At 40.6% G+C, this 20,568-nt stretch overlaps 2 protein-coding genes across 2 annotated transcripts in view; both read left to right on the top strand.

Annotated features, from left to right (window-relative positions):
- dcun1d3 (defective in cullin neddylation 1 domain containing 3) overlaps window positions 1–20,568 on the top strand; it is a 148,698-nt gene that overhangs the window by 55,174 nt on the left and 72,956 nt on the right. The gene's annotated exons all lie outside the window — the stretch shown is intronic.
- LOC109935637 (dynein axonemal heavy chain 3) overlaps window positions 1–20,568 on the top strand; it is a 214,009-nt gene that overhangs the window by 127,014 nt on the left and 66,427 nt on the right. The window contains exons 39-48 of the mRNA XM_048609665.1: window positions 1,387–2,053; window positions 7,823–7,988; window positions 9,129–9,345; window positions 10,865–11,047; window positions 12,037–12,235; window positions 14,741–16,882; window positions 18,270–18,495; window positions 19,351–19,595; window positions 19,839–19,955; window positions 20,099–20,256. Of these exons, the coding sequence (XP_048465622.1) occupies window positions 1,387–2,053; window positions 7,823–7,988; window positions 9,129–9,345; window positions 10,865–11,047; window positions 12,037–12,235; window positions 14,741–16,882; window positions 18,270–18,495; window positions 19,351–19,595; window positions 19,839–19,955; window positions 20,099–20,256 (4,320 nt within the window). The remainder of the gene's footprint in view (window positions 1–1,386; window positions 2,054–7,822; window positions 7,989–9,128; window positions 9,346–10,864; window positions 11,048–12,036; window positions 12,236–14,740; window positions 16,883–18,269; window positions 18,496–19,350; window positions 19,596–19,838; window positions 19,956–20,098; window positions 20,257–20,568) is intronic.

Genomic DNA, 20,568 nt, shown 5'->3' with positions numbered 1-20,568 from the left:
GGAAATAGGGTTAGCGTGGATGGATATTTTTTGGTTGGCACAGACCAGTTTGGGCCAAAGGGACTGTCTCTGTGCTGTAGGACTCTATGACTCTATGACTGCATGACTCTATGATGAAGGTAAGCATGCTGTACGCCTTCTTTACTACCTTATCCACTAGTGTTGCCACTTTCAGGGAGCTATGAACTTGTCCTAAGATCCCTCTGTATATCAATGATGGTAAAAGATGGTAAGAGACCTGCTCCAAGCTGTACGGACTCCAATGTCTTAGAGAACATGAACATGACTTACAGAGGTCACAGTCATTTCACAGCTTACCTCTAAGGCTTATCCATGTTATCATCAAACCCAATGTCTACATAAAGGAAAGAACATAATGGATACTTTTTGTTTTATTCATTCATGGAGGATGTCCATGCCACAGGCTAGGCTAGCATTTATTGGCCATCCCTAATTGCTCTAGAATTGCTAAACTATTTCGGAGGACAGTTAAGAGTCAACCACATTGCTGTGTGTTTGGAGTTACATATAGGTCAGACCAGATAAGGGAGCAGCTTTCTTTCCTATGAGACATTTTTGCAGAGACGGACTTGTTGCAACAATCAACAGTGGTCACACGGTGACCATTAAACCACCTTTAAATTCCAGGCTTTTTTTATTGAATACACATTTCACCATTTGCTGTTGTGGGATTTGAATCCACATTCCCAGAACAATAGCTTGGGTTCTGGATTATCAGTCCTGTGACACTACATCACCAACTCCCAAAAGAATGCAGCAAGTCTCCAAGATTTTAGCTAATTCTTCCAAAGTTGTTTCACTTCTTCAGTGATTTTTGTCAAATGAATGATCGACCTATCATTTACTGCATTACTATTTAAAACATAGCTTTGAAATTAAGCTGTGGTACACTACTCTAGAAATGATTAAAACAATCACCTAATCATTCTGCATAATTCCAGTGGAGTTGCTGACATCGGATGGATATGTTGCCTACATTGAACATGTCCAAGAGGAATTTCAAATGAATGTATCATGAATACATAATTTCAGGTTTTGTGTTTGTTTCTTGTCCTCCAGTTTCTCTTTTTCTCAGCAGTTTGAGACCACAGGTATGCCACTCAGCTAAAATAATGAGTGAAGTCATTTATCTGGAGAATCTCTTACAACGAAGGCGAAAAATGCTTTCGTTTAACATTCATGTGTATGCATTTCCAGCAATGGTTCCTTGATGGGGCAGGAATAGTTTGGTATTATGCTTTCTCTTTGCTTTGTGAATAATGAAGATGCTTGTTTTAGTACTGAAATAAGCTAACTTGTCTGTGCTTTATTAATTAAACACGCACAACCAAATCTCTAACCATCTGTTTCCACCTATTTGTGTAGGTTTTGAGCCATTTGACTCCATCGGGAAAGGTTACCGATGACAATATTCGCAGTCTATTTTTCGGAGATTTTCTAAAGCCAGATTCTAGTGTAAAGGCTTATGATGAGATTGTAGACTTAAAACAACTTACATCAGTGATGGAATATTATCTATCAGAATATAACAATGTCAGTAAAGCTCCAATGGCTCTGGTCATGTTCAGGTTTGCCATTGAGCACATCTCGAGAATATGCAGAGTGCTAAAACAGGACAACGGCCACTTGCTTCTAGTTGGTGTTGGTGGGAGTGGCAGACAGAGTGCTACAAAACTGTCCACTTTCATGAATGAGTTCAACTTCTTCCAAATTGAAATCACAAAGAACTATGGCAAAAGTGAATGGAGAGATGATATTAAACGGATAATGATCAAGACTGGAGTTGATGGCAAACAGACTGTCTTTATGTTTAGTGATAGTCAAATTAAAGATGAGTCATTTGTGGAAGACATCAACATGTTGTTGAACACAGGAGATGTACCCAATATCTTCCCGGCAGATGAGAAAGCTGAACTCCTTGAAAAGATGCAAAGTGTTGCCAGGACTGATGGAAAGAGAATTGAGGCCACTCCACTGTCATTATATAATTACTTTATTGAAAAAGTAAAAGCTAATCTACACGTTGTATTAGGTAAGATCTCCCATCCTTGCACTGCAATAATAATGTTTAAATAAGTATTTTTTTATATTTGTTCATGAGATGCGGGTGTTGCTGGCTGGGCCAACATTTATTGCTCATCCTCTAATTGCCCTTGAGAAAGAGATGGTGAGCTGCATTCTTGATTATTTTGGGGTTGTAAAGCATTTTGGATCATCTTTAGATCATGGAAGATGCAATACAATGTATGTCTTTCTTTCTATTCATTCTCCCTATTTCTCCCTCAGTTTGGCCTGCACTTAATGTTAATTCAATTTTGATACTATGTGGTAGAAACTGACTAAATTAGCACTGAATTAAAACTGTTAGTGTCACAAGAGTGGATCCAATTTGAATCTAGTTTGGAGAAACGTGGAGTAATTTGGCAAGGGCTATTCTGCTGCATGATTGGTGCCAAATGATTTTACACTTCCTGTTAACTCTATCTATACCCCTCATTATTTTATAAACTTCTTTAAAGTCGCTTCTCAACCTCCTACCCTCCAGTGAAGAAAGTCCCCGCCTATCTAGCCTTTCTTTATTACTCAAACCTTCCATACCCAGCAACATCCTGGTAAATCTCCTCTGACCCCTCTCCAGCTTAATAAAATCCTTCTTATAACTGTGCAACCAGAACTGTAGGCCAGAAGAGTTCTCACCAATGTCCTGTACAACCTCCATGTACAACATGACTTCCCAACTCCTAGACTCAAAGAACTGAGCAATATAGGCAAGTGTGCCAAACACCTTTTTAACCACCCTGTATATGTGTGACGCAAACTTAAAAGAATGATTTACCTAAACCCCTAGGTCCCTTTGTTCTACATTACCCAAAGGCCCTACCATTAATTGTATAAGCCCTACTCTTGTTTGTTGAACCAAAATACAATACCTTGCATTTAACCAGATGGAACTCCATCTGTTATTTTTCAGCCCATTGGCCCATTTCATCAAGATCCCTTTGCAATCTTAGAGACCCTTCTGCACTGTCTACTATGCCACTAATTTTGGTGTCGTCCGCAAACTTTCTAACCATGCCTTCTATATTCTCATCCAAATCATTAATACAGATGTTCTTAAGATAGACAATTTTCCATTAACCCAGGCATCAGTAGCAAAGAAGTATCACAAAATTAATATGTATTATGAAATTTTAGTAGTGGTACCTAATTTAGCAAAGCAACAATGGTGGAATAAATTGATTAAATAATGAAGATTATATACCTATATTGGGCATCTTAACTATTTGATGGAATAGAGTAGAATATAGAACAGTGCAGGCTCTTCAGCCCATGATGTTGAGCCGACCTGTTACCCTACTCTAAGATCAAACTAACCTGCATACCCTTCATTTTACTATCATCCATGTGCCTGTCCAAGAGTCACTTAAATGTCCCTAATGTATCTGACTACCACTGCTGGCAGTGCATTCCATGCACCCACCACTCTCTGTGTAAAGAGCCTAGCTCTGACATCTCCCCTACACCTTCCTCCAATCACTTTAAAATTATGCCCCCTCGTAATAGTCATTTCCGCCCTGGGAAAAAGTCTCTGGCTTTCCACTCTATCTATGCCTCTCACCAGCTTGTACACCTCTATCAAGTCACCTCTCTTCTTTCTTCACTCCAGTGAGAAAAGCCCTAGCTCCCACAACCTTTCCTCATAAGACCTGCCCTCCAGTCCACAAATCTCCTCTGCACCCTCTCCAAAGCTTGCACATCCTTCCTATAATGAGGCGACCAGAACTGAACACAATATTCCAAGTGTGGTCTAACCAGGGATTTATAGAGCTGCAGCATAATCTTGTGGCTGTTAAACTCAATCCCCCTGCCAATGAAAGCCAACACACCATACGCCTTCTTAATAACCCTATCAACTTGGGTGGCAACTTTGAGGGATCTATGGACGTGGACCCCAAGATCCCTCTGTTCCTTCACACTGCCAAGGATCCTGCCATTAACCTTGTATTCTGCATTCAAATTTGACCTTCCAAAATGAATGACTTCACACTTTTCCGGGTTGAATTCCATCTGCCACTTCTTTGCCCAGCTCTGCATCCTGTCAATGTCCCGTTGCGACCTACAACAGCTCTCCACAACTCCACCAACCTTCGTGTCATCGGCAACTTACTAACCCACCCTTCCACTTCCTCATCCAAGTCATTTATAAAGATCATGAAGAGCAGAGATCCCAGAACAGATCCCTGCAGGACACCACTGGTCACCGAGCTCCAGACTGAATACTTTCCATCTACTACCACCCTCTGTCTTCTATTGGACTGCCAATTCTGTATCCAGACAGCCAAATTTCCCTGAATCCCATGCCTCCTTACTTTCTGAATGAGCCTACCATGGGGAACCTTATCAAATGCCTTGCTAAAATCCACATACACCATATCCACTGCTCTACCTTCATCAATATGTTTTGTCACATCCTCAAAGAATTCGATAAGGTTTGTGAGGCATGACCTGCCCCTCACAAAGCCATGCTGACTATTTCTAATCAAATTGTGCTTTTCCAAATAAACATAAATAGTATCTCTCAGAATTCTCTCCAATAACTTGCCCACCACAGAAATAAGACTGACTGGTCTGTAATTTCTAGGATTATCCTTATTCCCTTTCTTGAACAAGGGAATAACATTTGCCAACCTCCAATTTTCTGGTACTACTCCAGTAGACAGTGGGGATGTAAAGATCATCGCCAAGGGGGCTGCAATCTCTTCTCTCGCTTCCCGTAGCAACCTTGGGTATATCCCATCTGGCCCAGGGGACTTATCTATCCTCATGTTTTTCAAAATTTCTAGCACATCCTCCTTCCTAACATCAACCTGTTTGAGCATATCAGCCTGTTTCACGCTGTCCTCACAAACTACAAGGTCCCTCTCTCTGGTGAATACTGAAGCAAAGTATTAATTAAGGATAACAAGGTGTAGAGCTGGATGAACACAGCAGGCCAAGCAGCAGAGGAGCAGGAAAGCTGACGTTTCGGGTCTGGACCCTTCTTCAGAAAATCCTACTGTCTCTATTCATTAAGGACCTCTGCTACCTTCTCCGACTCCAGGCACAAGTTCCCTCCACTATCCCTGATCGGCCCTACCCTCACTCTGGCCATCCTCTTGTTCCTCACATAAGTATAGAACTTCTTGGGGTTTTTCTTGATCCTACCCCCACCAAGGCTTCTAGCTCTCCTAAGTCCATTCTTCAGTTCCTTCCTGGCTACCTTGTAACCCTCTAGAGCCCTGCCTGATCCTTGTTTCCTCAACCTTAAGTAAGCTTCCTTCTTCCTCTTGACTAGATGTTCCACATGTCTTGTCATCCAAGGTTCCTTCACCTTACCATTCTTTCCTTGCCTCAGTGGGACAAACCTATCCAGCACTCACAGCAAGTGCTCCCTAAACAACCTCCACATTTCTGTTGTGCATTTCCCTGAGAACATCTGTTTCCAATTTATGCTCTGCAGTTCCTGCCTAATAGCATTGTAATTCCCCCTCCCCCCCCGCCCCCCAATTAAATACTTTCCCATACTGTCTGCTCCCATCCCTCTCCATGACAATGTAAAGGTCAGGGAGTTATGATCACTATCACTGAAATGCACTCCCACCGAGAGATCTGACACCCGGCCTGGTTCGTTGCGAAGCACCAAATCCAATATGGCCTCCCCTCTAGTTGGCCTGTCTACATATTGAGTCAGAAATCCTTCCTGGACACACCTGACAAAATCTGTTCCATCCAAACTATTTGCACTTTGGAGGTTCCAAGCGATATTAGGGAATTGAAGTCACCCATGACAACAACCCTATTACTTCGGCACCTTTCCAAAATCTGCCTCCCGATCTGTTCTTCAGTGTCTCTGTTGCTATTGGGGGGGTCTATAGAAAACTCCCAATAAACTGACTGCTCCTTTCCTGTTTCTGACTTCCACCCATACTGATTCAATAGACAAACCCTCCTCGACGACCTCACTTTCTGCAGCTGTGATACCATCCCTGATTAGCAATGCCACTCCCCCACTCTTTTACCTCCCTCCCTATTTCTTTTGAAACATCTAAACCCCGGAACATCCAACAATCATTCCTGCCCCTGTGTTATCCAAGTCTCCATAATGGCCACAACATTGTAGCTCCAAGTACTGATCCATGCTTTAAGTTCATCACCCTTATTCCTGATGCTTCTTGCATTAAAATAGACACACTTCAACCCGTCACACTGACTGCAACTTTGCCCTACCAACTGTCTATCCTTCCTCACAGACTCTCTGCATGCCGTATCTGCTTGTATACAAGCTACCCCATCCTCTGATCCATAGCTCTGGTTCCCATCCCCCTGCCAAACTAGTTTAAACCCTCCCAAAGAGCTTTAGCAAATTTCCCACCCAGGATATTGGTGCCCCTCCAGTTCAGGTGCAACCCGTCCTTCTTGTACAGGTCCCACCTTCTACAGAAGGTATCCCAATAATCCACATACCCTCCTACACCAGCTCTGTAGCCACGTGTTCAGTTGCACTTGCTCTGTATTCCTAGCCTCAGATTACTACTGTGCTCATCCTGCCTTTTAGCTTCCAACCTAACTCCTTATATTCACTTTTCAGGTCCTCATCCCTTTTCCTAGCTATGTCATTGGTACCGATGTGTACCACGACTTCTGGATGCTCACTCTCCCCCTTAAGAATCCTGTAGATTCGATCCAAGTCATCCCTGACCTTGGTACCCGAACATACCAGGAGGAGGCAACATACCATCCGGGAATCTTGTTCGCGACAACAGAATCTCCTGTCTGTTCCCCTAACCATTGAATCTCCTATCACTATCGCTCTCCTATTCTCCCCCATTCCCTTCTGAGCCACAGTGCCAGAGACCTGGACGCTATGGTTTTCCCCTGGTTGGTCCCCCCCACACCCCAACAGTATCCAAAGCGGTATACTCATACTTATTATTGAGGGAAATGACCACAGGGGATCCCTGCACTGTCTGCCTATTCCCTTTCCCTCTCCTGACAGTCACCCAGCTACCTTTATCCTGTAGCTTGGGTGTGGCTACCTCCCTATAACTCCTCTCTATCACCCCCTCAGCCTCCCGAATGATCTGGAGCTTATCCAGCTCCAGTTCCAGCTCCAGCTCCCTAACGTGGTCTGTGAGGAGCTGGAATTGGGTGAACTTCTCGCAGGTGAAGTCAGCAGGGACACTAGTAGTGACCCTAACCTCCTACATCCTACAAGTGGAGCATGCAACTGCCCTAGCTTCCATTCCCTCTGCTCTAGATTGCCAAACGAGATAAAGAGAAAGAAAAAAAGAGAAATAAATGAAAAGCTCACCTTACCGATCCTCCACACAGAGTCTTTATTTTTAGTTAGAGGAGGAGGATGGGTGGGAGACACTACACGTGTAGTGTTTCGGGTTTAGCCACTGCCTGAATACATTAGTTCACTTACCCAGCAGTTCCTGTGTCCGCGTTTGCTCTTGCTCAGCTTCGCTCCGCCTATTCATGAGGCAAGTGTTTTATACAGAAACCTTACCTTCCTGGCTGCCCCCTGGCTTGCGTTCTCATGACTCCCACCGCTGAATTAGAGACAGAAATAGCAAACCCTGAACTTTGTAATTTTAAAACTGATGCCTTTCCCCTCAGAATAAATCCCCTGGCTTTCAGCTAAGGATTTAACAATGTAAGAAAATTGGTGTTCTGATTTGAAATGAGTTCCTTTTACACCAGAATTGTTTTGACCATGCTTTTCCTGCAATGTCTTATGGGAAGTTTTGTCTTACAGTCATGAGTCCAATTGGAGACGCCTTCCGGAATCGTCTGCGAATGTTCCCATCACTTATAAATTGCTGCACCATTGACTGGTTCAAGGTTTGGCCAAGTGATGCTTTAGAAATGGTGGCACACAAATTCTTGGAAGATGTAGAATTGGACTATGAAGTCAGGAAAGAGTAAGTGTGCAGATGGCATTTAATTTCAAAGCAGTGAGTCATTTTTGCACTGCCTAGAAACAACATTTTGAGATGCCTGTCCATTTAGCCTTTATCTCAAATAGTAGTGAGTGCTGCACAATACCCACCATAACATTGTTCACTGTGTACTGAACATTGAACATTGGTGGGGAGCAAACATGAAAGTATAAAGTCAATGAAGTGCTAGTGTGTGGCCAATTAGCTCAGTTGGTTGGACTGTTGAGGTTACCATGCAGGACTTTCCTTTTCAACCTCTCCCCTTGCCTGACTCTCAGGTTAAACCACTACCTGTTGTCGCTCTCTCTAAGAAAGAGCAGCCCTATGGTCTTCTGAAACTATGATGACTTTACTGTTGATACATTGTCAACTATGATATAATCCACAGTGTTTTATTAAATGAAGCTGACAAGATAACACTGAAAAAGAGTGTGCTGTGGTAACATTGTAAGTAATATTATAAATATAAAGCTTGTTTGCTTTTGAAGTTCTGTTCCGGAAAGAGGTTGTATATTTCTAGCTTTTAAAATTAAACAACATAGTGAGCATTTTTATAGGGAAAACTGTAGTGAACATGCCACGTAACCATACTGCAGTCATATCTTTATAGCTATTGGAATTTCTGCACACATCTTATAATTATTTTTGATATAAGGAAATTCACTTTCCTACCTTCAGTGTTCTAGGTGATGTTCTAAATTACAGTTGAGTTTTTAAAAAATTTATTCATTTTTGGGATGTGAGTGTCAGTGGCTGGTCTGGCCCTATTCCCCATCCCTAAATGTGGAGAAGGTGGTGGTGATAATTGACAACACAGTTCATCTGTTAATTTTGTCATAGTCCAGCCCACAGTTTTCAGACTAAACTGACTTATGCACAAGGATCGTATATATATTTTCTCCTCACCTGATCATTATAATTTTTACGTGTGCCAATTTGTCAAAAAGAAATGCAAAATCTAATTAAGCAGCATTTTACAAATGGTAAACATTGATTAATTAACTGTGTGGTAATATGGTGACTTTTTAACATTCTGTGTTAAAATTCTTGAAAATACATGTGATGTGAAGTATACAAAAGAACACTGTGAACATGAACTTTGCCGATGCCCTTGTTTTTCAGAGTTGTTGGACTCTGCAAGTATTTCCAAGAGAGTGCAAGAACTCTTTCAACTAAATATTTCTCCACATTGCGAAGATATAACTATGTGACGCCTACTTCTTACCTGGAGTTAATCCTGACCTTTAAAGTTCTGCTCAATAAAAAGAGACATGAAGTTGACCTGATGAGAAACCGTTATCTTGTTGGTTTAGAGAAACTAGAGTTTGCATCTTCACAAGTGAGTTTACTAACTGACTCAGTCATTATGATTCTATCATTGACAACAAGGTGCAGGGCTGGATGAACACAGCAGGCCAAGCAGCATCATAGGAGCAGAGAGGCTGACGTTTCGGGCCTAGGATGTGTGAAGCAGTAGGTATATGGGAACACCACCACCTTCAAGTTCCCCTCCAAGTCACTCACCATCCTGACTTAGAAACATATTGCGTCCCTTCACTGTTGCTGGGGTCAAAATCCTGGATTTCTCTCCCTAAGGATATTGTGGGTCAACCCACAGCAGGTGGACTGCAGCAGTTCAAGAAGGCAGCTCACCCCCACCTTCTCAAGGGCAACTAGGGATGGGCAAGAAACGCTGGCCCAGCCAGTGATGTCCACATCCCACAAATGAATAATTTTTTTAAAAAATTACTCTGAATTTTGGCCTTTCATGTTGGGTTTAATATGGCACTGAGTCTGATTTTATTGGACCTTCTTGGCCAGTGGTGACTTAACACATTTCCACCTGGAGTACTATGAGTAACATATGATCTTAACACCACCGAACACAAACTACTGGCAAGATAGTGATTAAATTTAATGAGCTTGCCATTATTAATGTGCAAACCATCCAGTAATACAGAATTATCCTTTTGACTGTTCTGTGGACAGTTTATTTTGACATCTTCAGTCACAGTTTTGTTAGCAGTCTGTTCCAATGCATTTATGCACTTTTTACACGCATTCATGTCTACTTTAAAAAAAATCACAGGGCATTTTACTTCTATTTGAAGGGCACCGGACATTACCCAAAAGTGTACCGGTATCATATCCAGAATGGTCTTTACCTATTCCAACATTTTCCTGGCTAACATCAGTTCTGAGGAAGGGTCACTTGACCCAAAACGTTAACTCTGATTTCTCTCCACAGATGCTGCCAGACGTGCTGAGCTTTTCCATCAATTTCTGTTTTTGTTTCTCCAAAGTTTAAACCTGTTCCTACCAGGTCAAATGTGCATTCACCATATTTCCCACTCCTTGTTAATGAAAATCTGACTAGAGGCTGCCATTGGTTTATAAGGGCAGATGCCTCTCTGAACCATGGGATGTGCATTTTGGAATTCAGCCCCATTTCCTTCTCTTCTTTCCTGTCTTTGAGGATGGGACTTTGAATTCCAGAGCCATTTTTGCAAAGACAGAGCCTCTCTATTTTTGTGAAAATTCAGGTTTATGTGAATAGGTTACTAGTTTCAATCCTAAATCAATAGAAATAAAAATTGTGAGCTTCTACAGCAGGCTGGGAAATAAGTTCCATGAGTGTGGCATCAGTGTTAATTCAAGCAATGAAATCTTGGGTCTGCTTTATTTTGTACTCTTAAAAAAGGACTGGTAAATTGTTTGCACATTGTATTTAGCCTTCTACGTTTCAATAGAAAAAAATCTATTGTGTATGACCATTCATACATTGTACACAGCTAATTTCAGTTCTTGCCTTGTATTATAAAATTGGTAATGTACATGGAATTGTGCCCCACTATTAGGTGTCTGTAATGCAAAAGGAGCTAACAGACCTGCAGCCAGAGTTGATTAAAACTTCTGCTGAGACTGACAAGATGATGATAAAAATCGAGGAGGAAACAGTTGAGGTTGATGCCAAAAGAGAGTTGGTGGCAGCAGATGAAGCTGTGGCCAATGAGGCTGCAGCAGCTGCACAAGAAATTAAGGTACAACGCAATGAGACTTCTTGTAAATGTTGCAAAATTCTTCCACACAATTTTACCTAGGATTTTCCAAGTTACATTCTGGATTGTTATATGGGAAAATAGGCGCAGGACTAGGCCATTCAGCCCTTCTAGCTGGCTCCGCCATTCACTATGATTGTGACTGATCATCCAACTCTGTCCCCATTCCTGCTTTCTCCCCATACCCTTTGATAATTTTAGCTCTAAAAACTATATCTAATTCCTTCTTGAAAACTACTTTCTGTGGCCTAAATGGGCTAATCTTTAGACTATGACCCCTGCTTCTGGACTCGCTGACCATTGGAAACATCATTCTGGTGTTTATTCTGTCTAGTCTTGTTGGAATTTTATAGTTTTCTATGAGATTCCCTTTCATTCTTCTGAATTCCAGTGAATAAAGTCCTAACTGATCCAGACTCACTTCACACATCAGTCTTGCCCTCCAGGAATCAGTCTGGTTAAGTGTAATTTTTTAAAAGTATAATATCAGTGCTGCTATTATCATTGCAAATGTCATTAAATATTAACATAGGACCTGATTTCTGAGACTGCATAAATTAGTGTCTCAGTCGATTGTATGAAATAGGTTTTCTCAAGATGTGCCAGTGACATCTGAAGATAAATTGCTGGATACTCCAATAACATAATCAATCAGTTCATAAAATAAGTTGGTAAATTATGTTTTTACTAAGGAATCATTACTAATTTTACTTTGCTTAAGGATGTTATTAAACATTTTATGGATGTAATTAAAAGAGATTGACGTATTATTGAGGTGTAGGGAGCAAATTGGGGACTGAAATTGCGTTCTCAGAAATGAGCAGCTGGCGAGAATGGGTGTTCCTGTGTTTGTTGTAGGAAAGTTTGCTTTTCTTTAATTTTCTGCAACACAAGATATTTTACATGACACTGGAAATTGTTCTGCAGTTGTAATTAATGTTTTACTTTCATTATTCGGAATGTTTTTCCAGGATGAATGTGAAGGAGATCTTGCAGAAGCCATGCCCGCACTTGAAGCTGCTGTAGCTGCTCTGGATACCCTGAAGCCTGCTGATATCACAGTTGTGAAGACAATGCAAAATCCACCGGGCCCCATAAAGTTGGTGATGGAAAGTATCTGTGTGATAAAAGGGATCAAACCAGAACGAAAACCAGATCCGACTGGATCAGGTATGTGATTAACTTCATCGAAACATGAATTCTCACAGCATAACTGTTTACGTTAATGTAACAGTAATTGCACTCAGGGAAATCAAAAGAATGGCCATGCCAGAAGCTCTAACTAGAGACAGTTTTTAAAAATTCATTCACAGAATGTGCATGGTGCTGGCTAGGCCAGCATTTATTGTCCATTCCAGAGGACAGTTAAGACCCATTGCTGTGGCCTGGAGTCACATATAGTCAAGACCAAATAAGGATGGCAGTTTCTTTCACTAAAGGACATTAATGATGGGTTTTTCCTGAACTATTGAAATTGGTTCCATGGTGATCATTAGACTCTTAATTCCAGATTTTTATTGAATTCAAATTCCACCATCTGTTGTGGATTTGAACTCGCATCTCGAGAACATTGCCTGGGTCTCTGGATTAACAGTCCAGCGATAATACCACTAGGCCATTGCCTCCTCTATGGAAATAGATCTTAAAACTGGAGGGCAAGAGTTGTTAACAGCTGATCCCCTTGTAGTTCTGCATTAAGAGTAAAACAACTTTTATTCATACAGTGTCCAATGGATGGTCCACTGATGTCCACTATATAATCACTGCATGGTAGACTAAATTAGTGAAGTTAGATCACATGGGATTCAGGAAGAGCTTGCCAATTGGATACAAAATTGGCTTGACAGTAGGAGACAGATGGTGGTGGTGGAGGGTTGTTTCTCAGACTGGAGGCCTGTGACCAGTGATGTTCCACAGGCATCACTGCTGGGTCCACTTTTGTTTGTCATTTGTATAAACTATTTGGATGAGAATTTAGGATACATGGTTACTAACTTTGTGGATGACACCAAAATTGGTAGTATAATCGACAGTGAAGAAGGTTATCTAAGATTACAAAGGGATCATGATCAATTGGGCCAGTGGGCTAAGGAGTGGAAGATGGAGTTTAATTTGGATAAATATGAGGTATTGCATTTTGGTAAAACAAGGGCAGGACTTATACAGTTAATGGTAGGGCCCTGGATAGTGTTTTTGAACAGGGTTCAAATACATAGTTCTTTGAAAGTTGCGCCACAGGTAGACAGAGTAATTAAGAAGCCTTTATTGCTCAGACCCTTGAGTAAAGGAGTTCGGATGTCATATTGAGGTTGTACAGGACGTTGGTGAGGCCACTTTTGAAATACTACATACAGGTTGCCCTGCTATAGGGAGGATATTATTAAATTGGTGAGGATTTGGAAAAGATTTACCAGGATGTTGTCAGGACTGGAGGGTTTGAGTTATAAGGATAGGCTGAGACTTTTTTCACTGGAGTGTAGGAGGTTGAGGGGTGACCTTATAGAGATTTATCAAATCATGAGGGGCATAGAGAAGGTGAATAACAAAGGTCTTTTCCCTAGGGTGGGGGAGTTCAAAACCAGGGGGCATTTTTTAAGGTGAGAGGAGAAAGATTTAACAGGGACCCGAGGGGCAACTTTTTCACACAGAGGGTGTTCATATGTGGAATGAACTGCCAGAGGAAGTGGTAGATGCAGGTACAATCACAATATTTAAAAGACATTTGGGCAGGTACATGAATAGGAAAAGTTTAGAGGCATTTGGGCCAAACGCAGGCAAACAGGATTAGTTTAGTTTGGGAAACTCGGTTGGCATGTTGGACTGAAGGGTATATGACACTGGATATACATTCAATGACTAGCTGCTCTCCACATACAATTATGCTTCTGTTATCCTCTGTATGATATGTAGTGTCAGTATATGAGCTGGTGGCTGCAAATGTGAGGGCGAATGAGGGTTCCTGCTTCATTGTCTTCTCATTCTTCCATCTTTTGCCCTTTGATCGCACTGGCAAATATACATTGACCTAAAAGGAATCTGCATCATAGCTGATATTACAAACATTTCTCTTCAAGACATATTTTCTGACAAACTGGTAATCATGACGTATTTATCTGATAAATTTAGATTAAGATTTTGAATCTAGGATTCTACAAAATGCTAGTCTAATGGCAACCACAGCCGATTGTTGTAAAAATCCATCTAGTTCACCAATGTCCTTTTGGGAAGGAAATCTGCCATCGTTACCTGGTCTGGCCTCCGTATGACTCCAGACCCACAGCAATCTGTTTGACTGTTAAATGCCCTTTGGGCAATTAGGAATAGGCAATAAATATTGACCTATCCTGTGACACACACATCCCATAAGACCAAACGACCATAGAAATAGGAACAGGAGTAGGCCATTCAGCCCCTTGAGCCTGCTCCATGATTCAATAGAATCATAGCTGATCCGACATTCATCGTGTCCACTTTCCCGAGTTTTCCCTATAACCTTTCACTCCCTATGATCAAGAATCTATCCATCTTAGCCTAAGAGAAAATAAACCAAAAACAAGTTATTGTAACTAGAGGATCTCTCCATTTGAAATAAGCTCAAATTATTATAACAGGAACAAAAAACATTTAAGAGTTTAAGTTTCAGGTCTTGTTAACATTTTCTTCATTCTCACTCAGGTAAAATGATTGAGGATTACTGGGGCCCATCTAAGAAACTTCTTGGTGACCTTAAATTCCTGGAAAGCCTGAAGACGTTTGACAAGGACAACATTCCACCTGCTATCATGAAGAGAATCAGGGAAAGGTTTATAGATCACCCAGACTTTCAACCGTCTGTTATTAAAAATGTATCATCTGCCTGTGAGGGCTTGTGTAAATGGGTCAGAGCCATGGAAGTGTACGAACGTGTCATCAAGGTGGTTGGTCCAAAACGTGAGCGACTGAGAATAGCCGAAGAGGAATTTGCTGTCCAGATGGAAATGTTGAATGTGAAACGTGGAGAATTGAAAGCTTTGGAGGACAAGCTACAGGCATTGAATGATGACTTTGAAGTTATGAATAACAGAAAGAAGGACTTAGAAGACAACATAGAGCTGTGCTCACAGAAACTGGTACGTGCTGAAAAGCTGATTGGTGGACTTGGTGGAGAAAAGGACAGGTGGACTGAAGCTGCCCGACTTTTAGGAATTACATATAAAGATCTAACTGGTGATGTGCTTCTGTCTTCGGGCACTGTAGCCTATTTAGGAGCCTTCACAGTGGATTATCGTCATGAATGCCAAAGTGAGTGGCACATCCTGTGTAAGGAGAAATTAATCCCTTGTTCGGATGAATTTTCCCTGAGTGGCATATTAGGAGACCCTGTGAAAATCCGTGCTTGGCAAATTGCTGGGCTGCCAGTTGATGCTTTTTCTATTGACAATGGGATAATTATATCAAACTCAAGAAGGTGGCCCTTAATGATTGATCCTCAAGGTCAAGCAAATAAATGGGTCAAAAATATGGAGAAAAACAACAGACTAGGAGTAATAAAATTATCAGACTCTAACTACGTAAGGACTTTGGAAAATGCCATCCAGTTTGGCACTCCACTGTTGTTGGAAAACATTGCTGAAGAACTGGATCCCATGCTTGAACCAGTTCTGCTGAAACAAACCTATAAACACCAGGGAGTCGAGGTCATGAAGTTAGGGGAAAATGTAATTGAGTATTCACATGACTTTAAATTCTACATTACCACTCGTTTGAGAAACCCACATTATCTCCCAGAAGTAGCCGTAAAAGTTTGTCTTTTAAACTTCATGATTACACCCCTGGGGCTTGAAGACCAATTGCTGGGGATTGTAGCTGCCAAAGAAAAGCCCGAGTTAGAAGAAAAGAAAAACTTGTTGATCTTGGAGAGTGCACAAAACAAAAAGCAACTCAAGGAGATTGAGGACAAGATTCTAGAAGTCTTGTCGTCATCACAAGGAAATATCTTGGAAGATGAAACTGCCATTAAGGTGCTATCTTCTTCGAAACTGCTTTCGGAGGAAATATCTGAAAAACAACAAATTGCAACTGCAACGGAAAAGGAAATAGACATCACACGGATGGGTTACAAGCCTGTTGCTGTACATTCATCTATTGTTTTCTTTTGCATCTCTGATTTGGCTCACATTGAACCAATGTATCAGTACTCACTGACCTGGTTCATTAACTTGTACGTGCAGTCAATTGCAAACAGTAGGAAGAGTGAAAACGTGGCTAAAAGAATTTTAGCTATAACTGAACACTTCACACTTAGTATCTATAACAATGTCTGTCGTTCTCTGTTTGAAAAGGACAAACTACTTTTTTCACTGCTGCTTAATGTGGGGATAATGAAGGGTAACGGAGAGATCGATGAAGAACTATGGCGTTTTCTATTAACTGGAGGTGTGGCTCTTGACAATCCATTTCCCAATCCAGCTTCTGAATGGCTATCAGAAAAAAGCTGGTCAGAGATTGTCCGGGCATCTAGTTTGCCAAGCCTGGAAGGTCTAATGGATCATGTGACTGATAACATAGTCAAGTGGAAAAACATTTATGATTCTGCCAAACCTCATGAAGAAACACTTCCAGATAACTGGAGTTCTTTAAAAGGAATGGATCATTTGATTGTTATCAGATGCTTCCGACCAGACAAAATTATTCCAGCAGTGCAGCAATTCATTGCGGATACAATGGGAAAAACATTCATTGAACCTCCAACATTTGACCTTGGTGGTAGTTACAATGATTCCCATTGCTGTGCACCTTTGATTTTTATTCTTTCCCCTGGAGCTGATCCCATGGCAGGTAAACTGATTGGTTGAATAATTAATCCTTCAGACTTTGGGGAAATAATGAAAGGAATAAATTTGTTTTCATTCTTTCGTGGGACGTAGATGTTGCTGGCTAGGCTAGCTTTTATTGCCCTGCCCCTCTTTACCCTTCAGAAGGGGTGGTGGACTGCCTTTTTGAACAGCAGCAGTCCATTTGGTGGAGGTACACATATGTTACTTTTGACCCAGCAACATTGAAGGAACAGCGATGTAGTTCCAAGTCAGGACGGTGAGTGGATTAGAGAGGAGCTTACAGTTGGTGGTGTTCCCATGTATCTGCTGCACTTGTCCTTCTAGATGGTAGTGGTCATGGGTTTAGAAGGTAAATATTTTACAGATTCTTAATCTAATCAGGGTTGTGCTTTCTTTATACTGGTACACAGTATCAAACAATATAAATGGCAAACTGCAATCTTATGCTAATGCAATGTGTTGTATAGAACAAAGGGTAAAAATGTTTGATTTGCGTAAGTTGTTTATTTTTAAGTTAACAGATGTTTCCTCTGCTTTTAAAACTAAATTGCTGCTACTTTTGGTTTGAATGGTAACTTTCATTACCAATCATTTGAGGAGTAATTTCTTTTGAGCTTCTCCTGTTATATGTTCAGTCAAAAGGAACCACTATTTTTATTCTTTCGTGGAATGTGGGTGTTACTGACTGGGCCAGCGTTTATGGAGCATCCCTTGACAAGGTGGTGGTCTGCATGGTGTAGGTAGACGTACAATGAAGGAACGGCGATATATTTTCCAGTCAGTCTTGTGGATGGCTTGGAGGGGAATTGCAAAGTGGTGCTGTTCCCATGCATATGCTGCCCTTGATCTCTCCCACACAGTTGACTTTGGGTTTGTAGGGGGCTGTCAAAACAGTGGGTTGCTACAATCCATCTTGTAGATTGTACATGTTGCTGTCATGTAGGCGGGTGGTGAAGGGATAAATGTTGAAGGTTGTGGATGAGAAGTAAGACAAGAGAGCTACTTTATCCTGGATGGTTTCAAGTTTCTTGCGAGTTGTTGAAATTCACCCGTCCAGACAAGTAGAGGATATTCCATCACATTCCTGCTCTGTGCCTTTTAGATGGTTGATGGACTTTGAGGAGAAGTGAATTACATCTCACAGAATTCCTAGCCTCTAATAAAAGTCTTACCTCCCTTTTTGGTATTTCGTGTAAAATATGGAGTCATACAGGGGGCCCTTGTGTGGAAATTCATCTTCTTTACTTATACTGTTCATGTGCAATATCGTCTGTGCAGTTGAGAATGAAATGGTGAAAAACTTACCAATTTTGAAACTTGTAAAATGTCTGTGGTATTATACAATGTTTTGCTGTTATGTTCATGAATGTTTTATTCCATGTTCTCAGGCTTGCTTAAGTTTGCAGATGATGTTGGCATGGGTGGAGAAAACACACAAACAATATCACTTGGTCAAGGTCAGGGACCTATCGCTGCACAAATGATTGAAAGTGGTATTATAAGTGGATCCTGGGTCGTATTACAGAACTGCCATCTTGCAACTAGTTGGATGCCCACTCTGGAGAAAATCTGTGAGGAGGTGATAATACCAGAAAACACCCACAAGGAGTTCAGGTCCAACTTTTAAAAACAATTCCGTTCAATATTCATAATTTAATATTGAATTTAACTTTCACAACTGGGGAAAAAAACCTTTTTTCCTTGTATAATGTTTCACTAATTGGGTATTTAAAAGCATTTGTCATATTTTCGTTTATCTTTTTCCACTCTCCTGGGCCAATGGATTGGATTACATTTTAGAAAAATGAGAAGTCAGTTGCAGAGGTTAGGGGTGACATTGGGCATATAGGACTGTGGGACAACAATGTGGTTTGTAAAATAAGAAGAGATTACAACTCTCATTCAGATGCTGATAAAGTACAAATGTGAGGAGATGAAAATTGGACTTTTATTAGAATATTGTAGATTACAGTTGCGTGTGATGGTAATGTTGAAAGTTATGGATGGTGGGACATAGGAATCAATCTGTTTTGAGTTGCTGAAAGTTCTATTGTTCAGGATCATCATAGGTTTTATCAATTCATGGCTGATTTTTCTTAGATCTTCCAGACTGTAAGGAAACAGTTTTGTAATGGTATATATAATTTACCTGGATGGCTTATTTATGAGCTTGTTTTAAGATGTCCTAACTACAATCTCATCAGCCATACATAATTTATGCATAATCTAATGAAACAGTAGGAAAGAGCATAAAGGACTGAATGGCCTAATGCAAACTATGTCTGTTATTAATTTAAAGTACTATGTGTTTTAACTTGTGAATTTAGGCTTTTGTCTTAGAATGCAATTGAGATAGAAATGCTAAAGATGCAAAAGATTTATAATTTTCAATTATTTTAAAGTATTTTACAATACATATTGTACACATTACACATCATGTGCCAATTAAAAAAAAACTTGTCTTTTCAGGTTGTGGCTGACCAGTTACCCATCAGACAAGTTTCCTGTCAGTATTCTTCAGAATGGGGTCAAGATGACAAACGAGCCTCCAAAGGGACTCAGGGCAAATATGCTCCGTTCATATCTCAACGATCCAATCTCAGATGCTACTTTCTTCAATAGCTGTGACAAACCTGAAATCTGGGAAAAACTTCTATTTGGGCTTTGCTTTTTCCATGCTCTAGTACAAGAGAGGAGGAACTTTGGTCCTTTAGGTCAGCCTCCCATCAGTAAATTAAAACAATACTTACGCAGGATATATTCTAATGTACTTTGTGGTTTTAAAATATTTATGACAAATATGCCTTTGCATGAGATAGATAGATTTAACATATTCCAGGTTCTAAATTGTGATTTTTTTGGCATAACTTCTAGTCTGGAGGTAAAAAAGTTAAGATTTATTGGTTTAAAGCATTTAAACGTTTAGGATGGACTGATTATTTTGTCGTTTTTAACAGGTTGGAATATCCCTTATGAATTTAATGAGTCTGATCTGCGAATAAGTACAAGACAGATCCAGATGTTTCTGAATGAATATGAGGAGGTACCACTGGAAGCTCTAACATACTTAACAGGTACATGATTACGACAGATCATTCAGTACCTTTACCAATATTAATTAATTTAAAATTTATTTTAAATAAATTAATAAAGGTGGTGATGTTATTGTCATTCTACAAATTTAATCAGATTATTTTGCATTTCTTTATTCTTTAAGGTGAATGTAACTATGGAGGTAGAGTCACAGATGACAAAGACAGACGTTTGCTTTTGTCTCTCCTATCCATTATATACAACAAGGACCTAATACACCAAGACAAATATAAGCTTGCACCTGGCGAGATTTACTATGTCCCACCGCATGGTCCTTATCAGGTAAGCAATTATTTACTCAAACTTGAGGCAAACACTTACTTTCCTTAAATATGCACCATAGTTTTTATTATGCAATACTCCTTTCCTTACTTTGGAGAGGGTGAAAAAGAGGTTTACCAGAATGTTGGAGCAAATTACTGCAGATGCTGGAATCCATACTGAAAACAAAAGACGCTGGAGATCACAGCAGGTTAGGCAGAATCCATGGAGGGAAAGCAAGCTAATGTTTTGACTCTTCATCAGAATCATCGAGACTCAAAACATCAGCTTGCTTTCCCTCCATGGATTCTGCCTAACCTGCTGTGATCTCCA

Source organism: Rhincodon typus, chromosome 21 (assembly GCF_021869965.1).
Source record: "Rhincodon typus isolate 14 chromosome 21, sRhiTyp1.1, whole genome shotgun sequence".
NCBI lineage: Eukaryota > Metazoa > Chordata > Chondrichthyes > Orectolobiformes > Rhincodontidae > Rhincodon > Rhincodon typus.
Note: the sequence above shows the minus strand (reverse complement) of the source record. Positions and strands in the feature narration are given on the sequence as shown.